This window comes from Nicotiana tabacum, chromosome 2 (assembly GCF_000715075.1).
Source record: "Nicotiana tabacum cultivar K326 chromosome 2, ASM71507v2, whole genome shotgun sequence".
Classification (NCBI taxonomy): Eukaryota; Viridiplantae; Streptophyta; class Magnoliopsida; order Solanales; family Solanaceae; genus Nicotiana; species Nicotiana tabacum.
The window spans coordinates 84,573,001-84,591,446 of NC_134081.1; the positions used below are offsets into that span (position 1 = coordinate 84,573,001).

General features: G+C 36.0%; 2 protein-coding genes across 2 annotated transcripts; one reads left to right on the plus strand and one right to left on the minus strand.

Moving 5' to 3' along the window:
- Nucleotides 1–724: 724 nt before the first annotated feature.
- On the plus strand, nt 725–2,715 carry LOC107784756 (protein ULTRAPETALA 2-like). The gene is made up of 3 exons (XM_016605934.2): nt 725–984; nt 1,317–1,629; nt 2,476–2,715. The coding sequence occupies exons 1-3, from the start codon at nt 780–782 to the stop codon at nt 2,642–2,644; spliced, it is 687 nt and encodes a 228-aa protein (XP_016461420.1). The 5' UTR covers nt 725–779; the 3' UTR covers nt 2,645–2,715.
- Nucleotides 2,716–3,119: 404 nt separating this feature from the next.
- Nucleotides 3,120–6,769, minus strand: LOC107784757 (lysine-specific histone demethylase 1 homolog 2). The gene is made up of 2 exons (XM_016605935.2): nt 4,672–6,769; nt 3,120–4,374 (listed from the first exon to the last, which is right to left on the minus strand). Exons 1-2 carry the CDS (start codon nt 6,203–6,205, stop codon nt 3,614–3,616), a joined length of 2,295 nt encoding a protein of 764 aa, XP_016461421.1. The 5' UTR covers nt 6,206–6,769; the 3' UTR covers nt 3,120–3,613.
- Between the last annotated feature and the right edge of the window lie 11,677 nt (nt 6,770–18,446).

Here is an 18,446-nt window from a genome sequence, read left to right on the forward strand (position 1 = left end):
ATGGTCTCGAAACACGAAATGAAGAGTTAGTACTCGAAACGACCTATCGGGTCTTCACAAGAATAAATGGGATCATGTTGGTCATTTGGAAGAGGATAAATAATTATTTAATATAATTTTCTTACGTTTATTAGGTTGTTGTGATGTCAAAGGTCAATTGTAAGACGAGACGTAATCTTGTTCATTTTAATTATATACCTTATAGATATATTACTATTTAAAACTCCGATTACATGAATATGAGAAATTGAAAATTAGCACTTTAAAAGGTTTTGGAGGCGCATAGTTCTATATCAGAATTCACAAAAATTGAATATAACTTCATAGATTTACTCATAAACACTTGACATTTCGAGTTTAAAAAGGTATGTCTATTCCTTGTTAGCAACTTAGATATGTTTTTGTGCTCGACTTGATGTTATTTCAGATGTATGTTAAAAAAGGGCTATTTGGGCAGCTCTATTAATTTGCACCAAGTGTACAAGTACTGTTATTCTTCTACTTTTATTATTTACTTTTTTCTTTTATTGTTTATGCACATAACTAGCGTATCTTGGTCAATAAATTGTTATGCATTCAAGTAACTTTGTGATAGTATCAAGACATTAACAGTATATATCGATTGCTGTGGTACGAAATAGAAAATGTTCAATGCTTGAGCTTTAAATATTAATTAATAGATCTGACGATTTATGTCGCGTCAATAAAAGGGTTTTCTTTTTCTTCTTTTGATTTTTCGACATTCTGTGACTTGATCCTCAAATGACATATTTTTACCAATGTTTTCTCTTTATAAGGTTGCAGACATGTTTACAGAAAAAGAGTTAGAAAATTTCATGGGTGTGTTAAAGAGAGGATCGGACTATGTCGAGATCGAATGTGGCTGCACTGTTACCAAATTCGGTGACACAAATGGAAAGCTCAGAATTTTCCCAGACGGGAGGCTTGAAATTGATTGTCAATGCTATAGTGGTTGTCCAGAAGGTCCTATTTATTTTCCATTATTATTGTTTCATAGATCTTTTTTCCACCTAGTTAACAAGGAGAGGAAAACGTCCAACTACAAATCTGTGACGGATCTATACTAGACACAACGGCTCATGAACAAAATCCAATACGTCTAGCTCAAATTATATGTGCATTGAAAAATATTGACACATCTATTAATTAAAGAGCAGGATTCTCTAACTTTAAATCTTGAATTCACCACTAAACTAAGCAACAAGGATTCAATGTCATGTATTATAGTTTGAATTATTGCCTCTTATTTATTGAATTGTCCCCTTGAAAACTTGTTTCTTTGGTTCTTTTGCCAGTGAAGTTATCACCGATTGAATTTGCAAAACATGCTGGGAGGAAGACGGCAATTCAGAATTGGAAAAGCCAAATTTGGGTAAATAATAAGGAAGGGCGTAGAGAAAATTTGTGGAAGACATGTTTGTTGAAATATCACACTGATACATTTCGTAGGCCTCTTCGTGGCCAAATCATACATCGTGATGAGTTCATTCGTTGCACTAATTGTAACAAAGATCGTCGCTTTCTTCTACGCACTAAAGAAGAATGCAGGATTTATCATGATGCTGTTGCTAACAAGGATTGGAAATGCTCTGATATGCCTCACAAAAGGTAATATTATATTCTCGATTCCTTCGATTACAATACCAGTGTGTTTTAATATGTTGTAACAGGTAACCTGCGTTATTTATTCTATTTGTTTGTTTTTATTTTATGTGAAATAGGTTTACTATTAGCTGGTAATAACTAGAGAATACATACTACTTCAATGTCTAATATATTAGTGAAATCATCAATTGACAATGCATGTATTATATGAGTAAAATACATATTGTGCATTGACATAGAAAGATATGCTTGTAGCTTGTCATAGAGACATTACCATAAAATGCTGGTTCTTTATAATTGATTCACTATTACAAATATTCAAACAACATCACACATGCATAGCCTACTACATGCAATATCTTATAGGACATGATACGGCTGGTTTAGGCGTATAATAGCTGATACGTTGCATTGTGAGATAAATAGATGTGTTTAATTGAAGAGTTTAAATTTTATACATTAATATTGAAAATGATATTTTAAAATCAAATTACTTAAAAGGCCAACTGCAAGTAAGTAATTCGTATAGTCTGTAACATTATTAGAACACGTACAACAACCTGTTAGAACCACTTAAATTAGAATAATAGTGTAAAAACTTCTTTAATAATTCTGTCCTAGGTGGGGCTCTTAACTGTTTCATTATTCATATGTCATAACAGGATCAAGAACGATTTAGCCATAAGATCATGTTGAAACATGCCATACAGTTCTATTTCTAGATAAGAGAGGGTTTAGTTTGTAGAATAGAAGTTTGCATACCGAATTTTTAAATTTATTTTGTTGTTTATCATAAGTTTGTTTTACTATCTAACGAAATTGTGTGTGTGTGTGTGTTTTTTTTTGCAGAATAAGTTGTAATGATGCTGAAGAAAGAGAAAGTAGAAAAGCATGCAGGGCTTGTCCCAGAACTGCTAAGTGCAATGGTTGCGTGAGATGTGTTTGCTTTGGTTGCAGCATGTGCAAATTCGAGGACTGCAATTGCCGTGCATGCGTTGATTTTCTTAAGAACATTTGATGTTAGACGACTGCCCGGTGTTTACTTTCATACAACGTTTCATAATGAGAATCCATATAGCCGCTTCAACTTGCTTAAGATTGAAGCGTTGTAAACATTACCTTTTAAGATTTTACAAATTTTATGATTTTTACGAGTTTGGTCCAAAATTAGATTATTATTTTACCTCTTAATAGCAAAACGAGACATGTAATCGGGACACTAAAAAAAACAGATGTCTCTTTGGTCAAATACCCAGAAACATTCAAACGTGACCAAAGGTGTGAAATGCAACATTCTCTTAGACGGACAAGCGGTATTTTTTATCAGTTGTTTTATAGTTTTGAGTACAACCTGCAAAATAAGAGAGAGAGAACTGATAACTAGCTTAAATAGCTAATAAACTGCAGTATATGTAACAAGAGACATCTAGGAGCTGATAATCTGGGTAAAACAAAGTTAAACAAGAAACTAATAAATTGACACACAGCTGACATGCATTCGACTATATTTCTTTTTCATTTTCAGCTCTTTACTGGTACAAGTTTACAACAAGTCTAACCCCATCCTACTTGTTTCTTTTATTCCAAAAGTTATACAAGTTCGCCTACAAAAGGGACTAAAAAAACTTTTAGTCTACTCTTTGCTTTTTCCAGGAGTACTAAGGACAAACATACAAAAGAATATCCACAACAAAACCAACAGATACAGAACAGGAAGGCTTGAAACTCTCAAGCCAGATGCAAATGTGCCGATTCCTCAATCCTTTTTCACCATGGCTTACTCAACTTCACAGCTAAAACAGTATCTGAATGAGGTCTTGGAGCACATACTACATCGCCGGTTGCACAAGATGTACCAGCGCGCAACATGAATGCATGCTATGACTCTAACTAACATACTAATATTTGTCCTGGTCAGTCAATGTAAGATGTAAATGAGTGCCATCTCTACTGCATTCCACAAATTTGAAGATACATTCAGCATTACTCAAGATAGCTGAATATTAGTGTAGCTTGCATTCTGTTGGGCACCATAACTTCGATTCCGGCCTCTGCCTTTTCGAGAATTAGAAATGTTAGCAGCTAAAGAGTTGCCTAGAATTCCTAATGCATTAGCTCCCAGTAACTTCAAGCCAAGACCTTTAAACAAATATGACAATTTACAATCATTTCCACCCTTCACCAACTGCAACTCAAGCGCCTGCTCACGAGACACAACTGTATAAAGCTGCAATGGTTGATTTAATAGATGCTGAGGCATATTATCTGCCTCCTTGCCACAAGACAATTCTGCATTAAGTTCATCGTTGGAGTTTGCAAAAGTAACTCTCATGAGTCCTAACGATTTAGAATCATAAGTCAAGGGATCAAATACAAACAAGAAGTCCCCAAATGCAAGATCTGGCCTCTTGAACAACTCTTCCAGTACATCATTGCCTGGTCCGACATTCTTTGGTACAGTTTTCCTTGGATTGTTTTGCCTCACTTTCATGGACTGGGAAATGCGAGAAGCTTCTCTTAAGCCACTCAAATAGGCGCCATGCATGGTGGCTGGATGTTGTCGAATCGTAGCCTCTCCAGCAAAAAACAGCCGACCTCCAAGATTTTCTGCGAGTACGTCGTAATCACTGCCAGAAGACTGAACACGAACATGTGAATATGAGCCAAATGAAAAGGGATCATTTCCCCACCTTGTACATATGGATTGTATAGGATCAGGCACGCTTATGCCTTTTGGCTCATAGATGCCTGTCAACACAGCCAGATGAAAATGAAACCAGATTTCATGTTCTTCCTCAAAGAACAAAAAAATAAAAAAGAAAATTAAATCTATCTATCCTGCACAAAGATGGACAATACGTCCCAAGGAGATCGCCAAGTGGTTGAGTCATCTGCTCCAGCCTAAGTGAGCAGGATTTTTTTTTTTAGCAGGATTACCTGGGAAACCTGCTGCTTGTGAGTTGGATAGGCTGTCTGGTGGATTAGTCAAGGTGGTTGATCCGGACACCACCGATATAAAAATATAAAAATAAAGATGGATCATACCTTTGAGAATGCTCATAACTCGATTAATTATAGTGGTCGGCTCTGTGGATTCAAAAAGTTGAGCAGCATCACCAGCAACAAGTGCAATAAGTACTGGACCCCCAGAAACAGTATGGTAACTGTAAAATAAGAAGAACTCTCCTCGTCTATGGCTATAGAGGTTGAGGCAACCAAAGGTATCCAAGTCTTCCCCCCAAAAAACATGAGGGAATACCATGGCAACCTTATTCAGCAACCCAAATCCTAGCCTATCAATAGCTTCAAGCTTCTTCTCAGGTAACTCTGGTTCAAATCTAATTGTTCTTCTTTTGAGTACCCCAAGAGGAACAGTACAGAGGACCATGTCTGCCTGGAAAACTTGGTCCCCAGAAACGACTTCAACTCCTTCATGTCCATACTTTATTGTCTGAACAGTCTTGCCATAAAATATAGGTACTCCTTTACACAGTGCTCTGATTACACCCCAATTTCCACCGGCAAGAAAACAATGATCACCACCCATTTCATAAGGATCATCCTGATCCCAATAGGCAGCAGAGAGTTTCGAGAGGCATCCAGCATTTGCATATTCCAAGTTTGCAAAATGCCAATCCAGAAGTTGCCTCTCCTCTGTAGTTTTAGCCACAGCATATAGTTGTCTAAGCATCTCCAAAACGGAGCCCAACGAGATATCACTAGCCAATCCACTTACTATTTTTCTTAGCTCGGTAACTTTGTCTAGTAGCTTATTGAAAATGAGTTCAATTCTGGAATCAATTTCTGCATCAACAGGAGCTCCATCAGGCTTGTATAAAGGACACTTATCTCTAACTTTGTGAAGCGGAATGGAAAGTTGTCTAGCCAAAACTCCCAAAGGATTCGCATGGATACCAGTTATGACACTGCCACCAAGATCCACAGCAGCAAACTTGCCCTTCCGTCCCATTTTCTGAGTATAAACTCTTCCTCCAGGTCGGTTCCTACCTTCAAGGATAACCACCTTGAATCCAAATGACATCAGTTGCCTTGCTGCAGCTAAACCGGCAAGTCCAGCACCAACAATAATTACAGACCCTTCACTAGGTTCCTCGGGAATAAGAGATACAATTGATGGTGAAACCCCAAAATTTATATACCCGTTATGCAAAAGAAAGTCATATGCTACGGCCACCAAATGCTCATACTCCGCACTTACTGTTTCCCTTATCTTTCCTTTGGACAGCCAAATATGCACATTCTCCCTCCATTTTGCAAGAATATGGTTTCTCACAACAATGTAATCATTTTGCTCTTTTCCGTCCAGTTCAATTACGACTCCAGCCTTTCTTTCTTCTTCAAGAAGGTCATCGATGGGGAAGCCCAAAGAAAGAGCAATCATTGCCTCTGTTTCAGTTTCTTTCTCCAGATCTTTCTTTGTTCTATTCCTCTTCCTCACAGAACCACCCAAATGCTCCTCTATCAACTCATCCATCAAATTCTCATTATAATTCCTTGACGCTACCCTCTTTCTGACAGGTCTCTTTGAGATCGAACCCTGTGAATTTGGGTTCTCCATTTTCTTTCCTTTTTTTTGGAAGCTCTAAATGGTGGACCCAATTCGAATACAAATGGATCTTTTAGCGTATTATGGCTTCAGATATCATGATTTTTAAAAATGGAGGTGATATTGGTATTTTCTAATTCCACATTACAGTGAATTCAACCTAATTATAGGTCCATAAAGTTCAGCTATGTCGGTAATTTGGTATCAACATATCATTTAGTTCAGTCTTGAGCAATCTCGGCAAGGTAAAAGAAAATATCACGACTAATGGTAAAGAGGGTGTTAAAAGATGAATTTCATTACTAAAGATGCCTTCTTTGTGTGGAAGGAGTACAAAGTGCTGAATCTCAATTCCCAATTCGAATTATCTTATGGGAAATAGGGATTAGGGTTTTTGTCTCGTGAGAAACAGTGAGGAGGAGGAGAGAGAAAGAGCAGGAGTGAAAAAGGGGAACTTACAGCTTGATTTCTGTGGAGAAACGACGATTGTGGAGGTGTGTTCTGGCGGAGAGAAGCAAAGTATTGACGGCGGAGAGTTTGTACTCCGGCGACATTTGAAATTGGCGGGCCAAAATCATTCGTCGTTATAAGGGTCCAAATTTTAACTCCATTCAGTTGCTATTTTCTGGCCCAAGTGCACAAATAGCCTTTTTAGGACCCATATTGAATAAATAGCCTACTTTTAGAAGCATTTTAAAGTTGTGGAAATGACACCACGTAGTCAATTTTAAGCATGCTATTTAAAATATATCCACAGTTTATAATGTATTTAAAGAAGTCAATTTAGCTCAAACTTCAGGACACGGCGTCCTAGAGTTTAAACCTTGTGAATACCTAATTTTTGCACTATTTTAACACCTCCTAAAGTAATTAGTGTTTTATTACTTTAATTATTTTCCCCAATTTTTGTGTCTTTGATTGCATATTGCCTATCATAAAAATACCAAAAAATAGTTCTTTCTTTATTTGTGTATTTTAAGAATTAACTAACTATTTTAATTGGTGAATTAATCTAGTTAATTGATCATTTGAATAAGTTACTTAACTAATTTATTTGTTTGTGTAAATTTAGTTTAATAAGTAGGATTAAGGAAGAAATTGGGCCAAATTTGAAAGAGAAAGTGACCAAAAGTGCAAGATAAAGGGGCTGCCCTTGAAAGGGTCTGAAACGACGTAGTTTTGCCTCAAAACTACGTCGTTTCATTAAGTGACCCAAGATCAAATCTCACACCTTGATCTAATGGTCCATATTTGATCTCTCAATAGGTATTTAAAGCCTCAAAAATCTGAAAAATTCCCTCATTTCCCCCATAACTCTTTCTCTCTTCTCTCCCTTCTCTCCGTCGCCGCCACCGCAGTCGAAAATCGCCCATCGGCGGCGGCCAACCTCCAAACACCCCCAAATTCACACCATGTAATCTCCACAACCTCCTCTTTCCATATCTCCAAACCAAATCCTTCAAAAACCCCTCAAACTCCTTGAATTTTAGATCTAGGAAACTTTAGCCTCCATTTTTTTGCCCAAAACCTTGAAGTTCCGGCCACTACCACCCCACAATATCTACATCAACGGATAGAGCTCATCAAGACCTACCTATTGATGTGAATTCCATCCTGAAAATCTAGCAACTAAAAATCCGGCCAAATTTCGACGACCACCCCGAACGCCCTCATTTGGTATACCCCTATTCTCATTTCCTTTGTCTATTTTTTTAATTGTATTGTATTTAGTTTATGTCTAGCATAATTTATGATTATTTATTTATTTATTTATTTTTATTATTATTATTATTATATTATTTATATTTTTATTATTAGTTGTATTTAATCTATGTTAGCTTAGTCGTTCATAGTTATTAATCACTGATAATTAGTTATTCATTAGTTTTGAAATAGCTATTCGCTTAGTCATGATAGTTTATGATAAAAGTTTCAAGTTCTTAGTGAATTTATTTTATTGGATTTGAGTATTTGAATTTTGTGTTGAAAAAAGCCGAAATTAAAGAAGGAATAGTACAAGTTTGGTTGTTTTTACTGTGCAAAGATTTTGGAGTACAAAACTCAAAAGTCATTGTGTGGTGATAAATACAATACTTTTTGACAGCTTTTGAACAGTGTTTAGCACACAAAGTCAGACTTTTGGTGAACCAAAATTTGTCCAAAAAAATCTGACTTTATTTGCCTATTTAAAAGGCTGCTCTTCTCCTATAAAAAGGGGCACACACATCTTGGAGAGTTGCTTAAAGACATATCTTTGAGAAAAATCAGCAGCTTAATACATAGAGCAAGAAGAAATTTCAGAGCTTTGTGAGTATTATTTGAGTGCAAAAACTTTGAGAAAAATAGAAAGATCCCTTAGGCAATTTGTGAAGTTGATAGCTACCAGTTTCAAGCATCTTTGTGGAGTTTTCTGGGTTGTCTTAACACTTGAGTTGCTGTTGTTTCTACTGTATTTGCTGCTGCATTTTATTATTCTACAAATCAGGTAACTTTCAAATTCTTATATTGCAGATTCTTGATGATAATAAGAAGGATTTGATCCTGATTTGATTGATGGAACATGTTAGATCTGATTTTGTTTCAAGATGAATGTTATATTAGTGTTATCATCATGTAAATCTGTTAAAAATTAGTTAAATTATCGTTTTCTTCCTTATATATGTGATTGAAATTGCATTCTGTTAAGTTTACTTAGTTTAAGGAAAAGATAAAGACCTTACTTTTAACCATGTTTGTTTAGTTTGGGATCTTTTCTGTGAGTTACTTTCATGGTTCATGTATAATTATGTAAGAAAGACTTCTAGCTTCAAATGTTTTGATACTTTGAATTATAGTCAAAATAATGTTATAATATAGCTTTTCTCTTTAGCATTAAAGTATTGCCATTTTTTGTAGTTTTTATATTTAGTCATGATTTTTTATGTTGCTATTGGGTGTAGTTTGATTAGTGTCATGTTGGTGTAGATGAGTAGAAATATTATGTTAGTCCTTTAGAAATAGTTGGTTAAGAAGATAAAAGATAATAATTAGCATGTAAGTTTCTTTTATGAAAAATAATTTTAGTTTGGACATCAATGTAAGAAGTAATTTGAGCTTAGAAGAATACTTGTTATTTTGTGTTGTCTTGGTCATCGAGGCTCTTAAGAAACATGGGCCAAATAAGCTAAAATCTGTAGGCCCAATGACAATAGAAAGTAAGATGTGCATTTTCTTTAAAATCAATAAATTATCTTTTGTTAAATAAAATAAGTGGCCCAATACCATGAAAGTTTAACATAAGCTTACCCGGGTTTAATGTCTTGTATTAGTTAGAAATTATTTTAAATAATAATATTATTTTTTTTCCCGGTCGAACAAGTAATAAATAAAAAAGAAGCGCTTTTTAATTAATTTAGATGCTAGGCAATTAGTAGGCGTACTTTAACTTCATGGAATCACTTGCGTAACGTAATGTTTAACATTCAATAATTTAATACAATAATGTTATACCATACTCGTTAGTTTTAGTTAATTTTTAATTTAAAAATCCATTGCTAAGCTCGCGGATTCGTTTGCGTAGCGCGATAGTTAACTTTTAATAAATTTCAAAATTATTTTCTTCGAATGTAGTAATTTTCTCCAAAAGTAATAACGTACTAATAATCCTCGTCATGACTGCGGATTCGCTTGCGTAGCACGGTGATGATAAAAATCAATAAAATTCATCTTGATCACACATTCGTTTGCGTGGTGCGGTTAGGACAATTTTATTCAAATCTTTTCTTTAATAATTTTAATAATTACAAGTGGATAGGTAAAACATGAAAGTCCAAATAAAACACAGTTTATCTAAAATAAATTCAAGCCAAGTTTAAGTCAATAAAGCGACCGTGCTAGAACCACAGGACTCGGGGAATGCCTTACACCTTCTCCCCGGTCAACAGAATTTCTTACTCGGACTTTGTTTTCGCAGACCAATTAATAATAGAGTCAAATATTCCTTTGATTAGGGATTCAAATAAAAGGTGACTTGGAACACCGAAAATTCAATTCCAAGTGGCGACTCTGTAAATAAAATAATCCCTATTCAAATCTGTCACTTCAATTGGAAAAACTCTTTAACCCACAATCCATAAAATAACATACATTATCTTTTTTGGGGGGTAGAAAAGGGGTGTGACAGCTCTGACGACTCTGCTGGGGAGTCTCAAGAATTCAAGCTTGTACATTGACTTTATTTGGCTTTATTAATTTTTGTATATGTTGTGATTTATTTGGGCCTAATGTGTTACTTGTCCACTTCTTTCCGTTTTAATATTGTTGAACTGTACATATAAATTGTATACTCTCTCGCACCCCTCTGAGTCTTCTTATAGTTAGTTATGTTGTGTTTGCCTACCAGCATCACAAAAATTCTGTCTTGAGATAAAGCCAGTTAGCCTACCAGCTTCTGGTGAAGGATCTAGTCACACATGCTTAGGCGGGAGAGCCGTTAGCTAGCCAGTGTTGTTCTACTACTGGTGACACTTGACGCTCCTCGGCTTGGGTTGTCCACCCGGGTAAGCCAGGTCTAGATACCATCTCCTTTAGGATTTGGAAACTTAGAAGAACAAGCCATAAGTAATGAATATCCAGGCTACGCTTTATTTGCATCATGTGCATTTGACTTAGCAGCGCTCGACACAGGAGTCGAGTTCTATTTTAGGACAGGTACCTTGTTGAGACCACTATGTCATGTTATGCGCTACTTGTTGCATTATTTGGGAGGCTTGCATGTCGACCGACTTTAGCATAAATCAGTTGAACGAACAGAGAAAAAATGATGTGGTCTAGTGCATATGGTTTTTAAAGATTAATTTTCATAAAAATCAAAAAAAGAAGAAGAACATAGTCGGTTTTAACCGAACTACGCGGGTCTGATTCTCACCGGATGTGAGATACGTAGGCAAACCTCATCGGTTCCGGCCCCCAATTTTCAAAAATACAAAAATATATTTTCTTTTAATTCCTTCTTTGGAAGTCTTTCTTTGAGACGTCAAATCCAAAAATCCAAAAAACATTTCTTCTTTTTTTTAAGAAAAAAGTCTTTCTCCCAAAATTCAAAAAAAAAAAAAAAATCAAAATCCAAAAAATATTTTCTGTCTTTTTAAATTTACAAAAACAAAAATAAAAATCCAAAATATTTTTTTAAAAGGTCTTTCTTTCGAAGATTCCAAAAACAATAACAAAATAAAAAGAAAAGGCGAAATAAAAAAAAAAAACCAAAATATTTTCCTTGCTAGGAGGTTTCGTGGGGTTATTTATATATGAGTAAAAAGAGTGAGTTTATTTATTTTATTACTGATCCTCCATGAACTACGCAAGATCTGATTCATGTTCTCACATGATACGTAGGCAACCCACATCAGGTTCGATCAAATGATTTTGAAAACAAAAAGTAAAAAAAAAAAGAGCAAAAAAATGTGTTCATTCTATCATTCTTGTTATTTTGAAATAAAAGCTAGTTAAAGGTGGTCGGTTTGCAATGGTGAATCACGAAAATAATCCAGGATTACTTTATCATTTTCTCAACCAAGGGAATAAGCATCGCTATTGTTGATTCGGCTAAGGTCACGAAAAGGCAAGTACACAGTTTGGTGGTGAAAAGAAGAGAAAAATGTTAGTTGACTTTTACCAAGTTTGAGCAATTGGGCATGCTTTGTGTGAGACGATCTGTGATGTTAGAGACATGAGAATTCTTCTAAGTCTTTTGGCAAATTAGTTGCTATGAAATTTCTCATGCCGTTAGTCCTGAAATCCGATAGCCAATATTGGGGAACAGTTTGACCAAAAAGTCAAAATCCGAATGTTGATTCCAAAGTAATCTTATTGAATTCAGTAGTAATGCTGATGTGCAAATGTGTAGCTAAGATGTGAAGCTTGGTAATTGGAAAGTCACTCCCTTCCTTGCCGGAAAAGAGTCTTGGTAACTTATTTTGTCATAATTTCTATCATATGGATTGCTTCGAGGTTGTGATCCAGATATTGTTTGTTTGTCATGTCATCAAACCTCTCTACCCTTTAATCAATAAAATGCAATTTTTCATTTTGTGTCATTTTATCCATTGTGTTTAATTCTTCTTGCATATATAGTTCTTTTCACCCCAATTTCAGTGACATGACATGCATGCAGAGTTTTCGGCTAGATTTTAGAAAGCCTGTCCAGTCTTGAATTAAATCGAGGAAAAGCACTATGAAGATAAGGAAAAGGCTGAAACACTTTGATGAAAAGCCCGTATCAAGTTCACGAGGAACCAAAATAGTTATATCCGTAGAGGTTAAAGATCTTCATCTCAATCTATCATGAAAATCCGGCTTAAGGATATTTGAATGGGTTAAAGTTTTGTTGGACTAATCGATGAAAGGCTCTTTGGCCACGGCCTGCCATAATCTAATCATATCATGGAAGATGACCCAAATCTCCCAAGAAGGTGCATTCCAAGTAATTTAAAATGGATTAGTTTGTACTGAAATGTAACATTTCACATCAAGGCAAAGACCAAGAAAATGTGGCTCCAATTTGTCAAAGGTCATTTGTTGCGAATAGGATATTGACTACGGAACTGTACAACTGGCAAAACCAAGAAGACAGTCATGTCTATCAATACCGAACCTGAGAAGAGATAGTATATTTGGCATTCTTGAGACTGGGAGGCCATTTTTCTGCTAGCCAAACACTTTATATCCTCCGTCGCCCCTTTTGAGCTTGTTTTATTTTCTTTAACCTCCCTCTTTTGGAATCAAGCATAGAATCAAAAAACAAAAATTGAATATCCATGCCACCAGAAAATAGGAGCTAGGACAATTTGATTAAAAAATAGAGAAGAAAAGGAAAAAAAAATGAAAAATGAAAAGAAAAACAACAAAGAAATCTTTCGTGTTAGTTTGAACTACGTTTGACTTGATTCCTTTAAAGGATACGTAGGCAACTCTATACTAGGGTTCAGTTCAACCAAATCAAAAATAAAAATTTTCAGTATCTGAAACTGGGGCAGGAGTTTTTTTTTATATTTTTATGAAGAGTCGATTCCAAGAGTTGTAAGTATACAAACCCATCATCTTGAGTCTATTTTGAGCCTTCATACAACCCTTTCTTTCTAACCCTATCCAAAAGCCATCCAAATAAACACCTCCCAATTAATCTCTAAGAATGCCAAGCGAAGCACGTAATAAGCAACAGTTGTCACACGACATAGAACAATGTCAAGTTGCTCACACAAGAAAGCAAAATAAAATAAAATGAGAGAGTCTTACTAGTGAAAACCCTCATGGGCACTGTAAGGTGGTGGTAAGTAGAGATAAATAAATGAGAGAGATCGGTTGGTGAAAACCTTCCGGGGCACTACCCGTCGAAGGTGAGCTATGATTTTATGCAAATGATTGACACAAAGAGGCCAACTTCAAAGACGAAAGGGAACAACAAGTAGAAAGGGTAGATTGGTTGGATAGATTTGGCCGCTCAATCCAAAATACATGTCATGATCATTAAAGTCTGGCTACCATATTCAAAAGAGCCCATTCTATGTTTCTCTCCTCGTAAAGTGGCATTTTCAGTTAAATACTATTCTTTCTCATTTTCACATCGCGTCATTTTATTCATTTGCATTATTATTTTGAGTCAGTTTTTGTAAAAACAAAAGAGAAATGATTGCAAAATATGTTACCAGCTTTCTAACTATACAAAACGAGTTCTATCCTAGCACATCAAAGAGGACATATCCATAAGGCAACATGCACAATACGTTGTTGAGATTAAACAAGATCTGAGGTTTCATACAGACGAAAGTTCCAAAGAGAAAACTTTGCTGGTCTATTTGCTTAGAAGCCAACAAAGAAAGGGCCACAAAATTGGTCATTGTTCCCCGGAAGTGAAAAACAAATGATGTAGGGCATACACGGCATTGACAAAAGCACAAATCCAACTCTGATGTCCTCTGATAAGCCTAACAAAGTGTTGCGAAGAAATCGAAAAGGTCACTAAGCAATACTTGCTTCATGGGAAAAGCTGATAGCACCACAGACATAAACTGATATCGGGTGTAAGATAATCAAGTTTGATTTTTAAAGGAAAAAACCTCCAAAGTGAAGACTTGCTTTATAGACAAGGTTCAACAACACCTTAGATATTTGGGTATGAAAATAGTCGGGGGCAACGATGGAAAGCCAAGATTTCCAGAAAGCAATACCGAGTATCCGAGCAACTCGGTATTGCACTGAAAGAATCAGTTCTTTTTCAGCAAGGTGGCCCCAAATTCAAACTACTCAGGGCATCAAGGCCACAAACCGACCACCATTGAAAACTCACAAATCTTTCTTTGTTTGAAGTAGGAAACAAAGTAGTGTAGAAATGAAGTTCTCAAATGACGAATGTCACCAAAGGTAAATTCTTCAAAGTATGTGCTTTTTCTTTCTAGATATGCCTATAATCACATAATCAAACACTGCATTTTCCAGCATAAGGTACATCAGTCCTTAGTTGAGGTTCCATTTTGACATAGGGCACAACACGCCCTAGTCGTATGTTCAGTAAAGGGTACACCAATTCCTAGCTGTATTTTCTAACCTAAGGTACACTAATCCTTAGTGAGGTTCCACTTTAATACAAGGTATCCTATCCCTGGTTACTTTCTCTCTAAGTGATACAAGGCGCCATCCCTTGGTTACATTCTCTCAGCGATATAGGGTGCCAATCCCTGGCTATATTCTCTCTTAGTAATATAGGGTGCCAACCCCTCGTTACATTCTTTCTCATTGATGCAGGGCGCCAACCCTTGATTATATTCCCCCTTAGTGATACATGGCGCCAACTCCCTGGTTATATTCTTTGTTAGTGATACAGGGTGTCAACCCCTGGTTACATTCATTCTCAGTGATACAGGGTGCCAACCCCTGGTTACATTCCCTCCAAGTCTTTCAACCTCACTCGTAGGAGATGCACTTCCTAGTTTGGGTGCCAACCCTTGATTATATTCCCCCTTAGTGATACAGGGTGCCAACCCCTGGTTATATTCTTTGTTAGTGATACAGGTCGCCAACCCCTGGTTACATTCCCTCCAAGTCTTTCAACCTCACTCGTAGGAGACGCACTTCCTAGTTTGGGCGCCAACCCTTGATTATATTCTCCCTTAGTGATACAAGGAGCCAACCCTTGGTTACATTCTTTCTTAGTGATACATGGCGCCAACCCCTGGTTATATTTTTTCTCAGTGATACAGGGAGCCAACCCCTGATTACATTCCTTCCGAGTCTTTTAACCTCACTCGTAGGAGACGCACTTCTTAATATGAACAATTAATCCTAGGAGATGCACTTCCTAGTCCGAGTCTTTCAACCTCATTCGTAGGAGATGCACTTCCTAGTTTAAGTCATTCCAATAGGAGATGAACTTCCTAATCCAAACTACCAATCCTAGGAGATGCACTTCCCAGTACAAGTCCTTCAACCTCACTCGTAGAAGACGCACTTCCTAGATTGAGTCATTCCAATTGGAGACACACTTCCTACTACAAAACACCAATCTTAGGAGACGCATTTCTTAGTCCAAGTCCTTCAACCTCATTCGTAAGAGACACACTTCCTAGCTTGAGTCAACCGTGTTCATTCTAATAGGAGATGCACTCCCTAATATGAGTCATTATTCCAAGGAGACGCAATTCCTAGTTCGAGTCCTTCAATCTCACAGCCATTCCAATGATACCCATAGGACACGCACCTCCTAAGTCCAAGTTATATCAATTTTATACCTAAGATAAGAACATCCTTTTCGGAGCCTTTAGTTTCATTTTTGCATCTTTCAAATAAAATAAGCTGATCTGCAGCTTTACCTAATAACTCGCAAAATTTTCTCAGTGCTAAACTGGGGCAGAAAATTTTGTTCGTTTTGTTTGTCTTTGATGGCTTTGCAGGCCCTGCCGTAGAGCATATGTTGTGACGATTAAAGCTTGTGGTTTCAGTTTCTCATCAGAAGAAGTAAATCTTTCGATCACAAGATAGTTGGAGTTAATTTTAATAATGTGTCACCGACCCAGCATCTCAAGATTCATCTTCTCAATTTCGAATCAGGAAGGCGAGTGACCGAGAATAAGCCATAATATTTTCTTCAAAGAGTATCAAGATCCAGTCTAAGGCCAACACAAGTGAGCGGGTCAAGAATCAAGATTTGACTCCACAAGACACATAGATTAGGAATTTTGTAACTCTTAGTTTGCAGACATATGTAGTTCTCTTCTCTTTTCCTTTTGATGTTAGTAGCAAGTAAAAGTAACAACAATAACAACAGCAGCAACAATAGTCTTAAATCTAGTGTCTGGTAGTCCCAGCTACCAAATTTTTCCTGAACTACACTGACCTGATTCCTCTAAACAAGGATATGTAGGCAACCTCGGAAGTAGGGTTCGGTCACCATTTTTAAAAAATGCTTTCATTGGAGTGATATGTGAGCAAAAATTAGCCATGACATTCACTTTTCTTTGCACAAAAACTTTTCATATTCTCGAGCAAAGAGGAGCAGCTGTGAATACCTAATTTTTGCACTATTTTAATACCTCCTAAAGTCATTAGTGTTTTGTTACTTTAATTATTTTTTCCAATTTTTGTGTCTTTGATTGCATATTTCCTATCATAAAAATACCAAAAAATAGTTCTTTCTTTCTTTGTGCATTTTAGGAATTAACTAACTATTTCAATTGGTGAATTAATCTAGTTAATTGATCATTTGAATAAGTTACTTAATTAATTTATTTATTTGTGTAAATTTAATTTAATAAGTAGGATTAAGGAAGAAATTGGGCCAAATTTGAAAGAGAAAGTGGCCAAAAATGCAAGATAAGGGGCTGCCCTTGAAAGGGTCTGAAACGACGTAGTTTTGCCTCAAAACTGCGTCGTTTCATTAAGTGATCCAAGATCAAATCTCACCCATTGATCTAATGGTCCATATTTGATCTCTCAAGAGGTATTTAAAGACTCAAAAATCTGAAAAATTCCCTCATTTCCCCCATAACTCTTTCTCTCCTCTCTCTCTTCTCTCCGCCGCCGCCACCGCCGTCGAAAATCGCCCACCGGTGGCGGCCAACCTCCAAACACCCCCAAATTCACACTATGTAATCTCCACAACCTTCTCTTTCCATATCTCCAAACAAAATCCTTCAAAACCTCCTCAAACTCATTGAATTTTAGATCTAGGAAAGCCTCCACCTTTTTGCCCAAAACCTTGAAGTTCTGGCCACTACCACCCCACAATACCTACATCAACGGATAGAGCTCATCAAGACCTACCTATTGATGTCAATTCTATCCTGAAAATCTGGCAACTAAAAATCCGGCCAAATTCCGACGACCACCCCGAACGCCCTCGTTTGGTATACCCCTATTCTCATTTTCTTTGTCTATTTTTTTCTAATTGTATTGTATTTAGTTTATGTCTAGCATAATTTATGATTATTTATTTATTTATTTATTTTTATTATTATTATTATTATTATATTATTTATATTTTTATTATTAGTTGTATTTAATCTATGTTAGCTTAGTCGTTCATAGTTATTAATCACTGATAATTAGTTATTCATTAGTTTTGAAATAGCTATTCGCTTAGTCATGATAGTTTATGATAAAAGTTTCAAGTTCTTAGTGAATTTATTTTTACTGGATTTGAGTATTTGAATTTTGTGTTGATAAAAGCCGAAATTAAAGAAGGAATAGTACAAGTTTGGTTGTTTTTACTGTGCAAAGACTTTGGAGTACAAAACTCAAAAGTCATTGTGTGGTGATAAATACAATACTTTTTGACAGCTTTTGAACAGTGTTTAGCACACAAAGTCAGACTTTTGGTGAACCAAAATCTGTCCAAAAAATTTGACTTTATTTGCCTATTTAAAGGGTTGCTCTTCTCCTATAAAAAGGGACACACACTCTATCTTACACAGACACATCTTGGAGAGTTGCTTAAAGACATATCTTTGAGAAAAATCAGCAGCTTAATACATATAGCAAGCTGAAATTTCAGAGCTTTGTGAGTATTATTTGAGTGCAAAAACTTTGAGAAAAATAGAAAGATCCCTTAGGCAATTTGTGAAGTTGATAGCTACCAGTTTCAAGCATCTTTCTGGAGTTTTCTGGGTTGTCTTAACACTTGAGTTGATGCTGTTTCTACTGTATTTGCTGCTGAATTTTTTATCGTTGCACTGCTGTATTTTATTATTCTATAAACCAGGTAACTTTCAAATTCTTATATTGC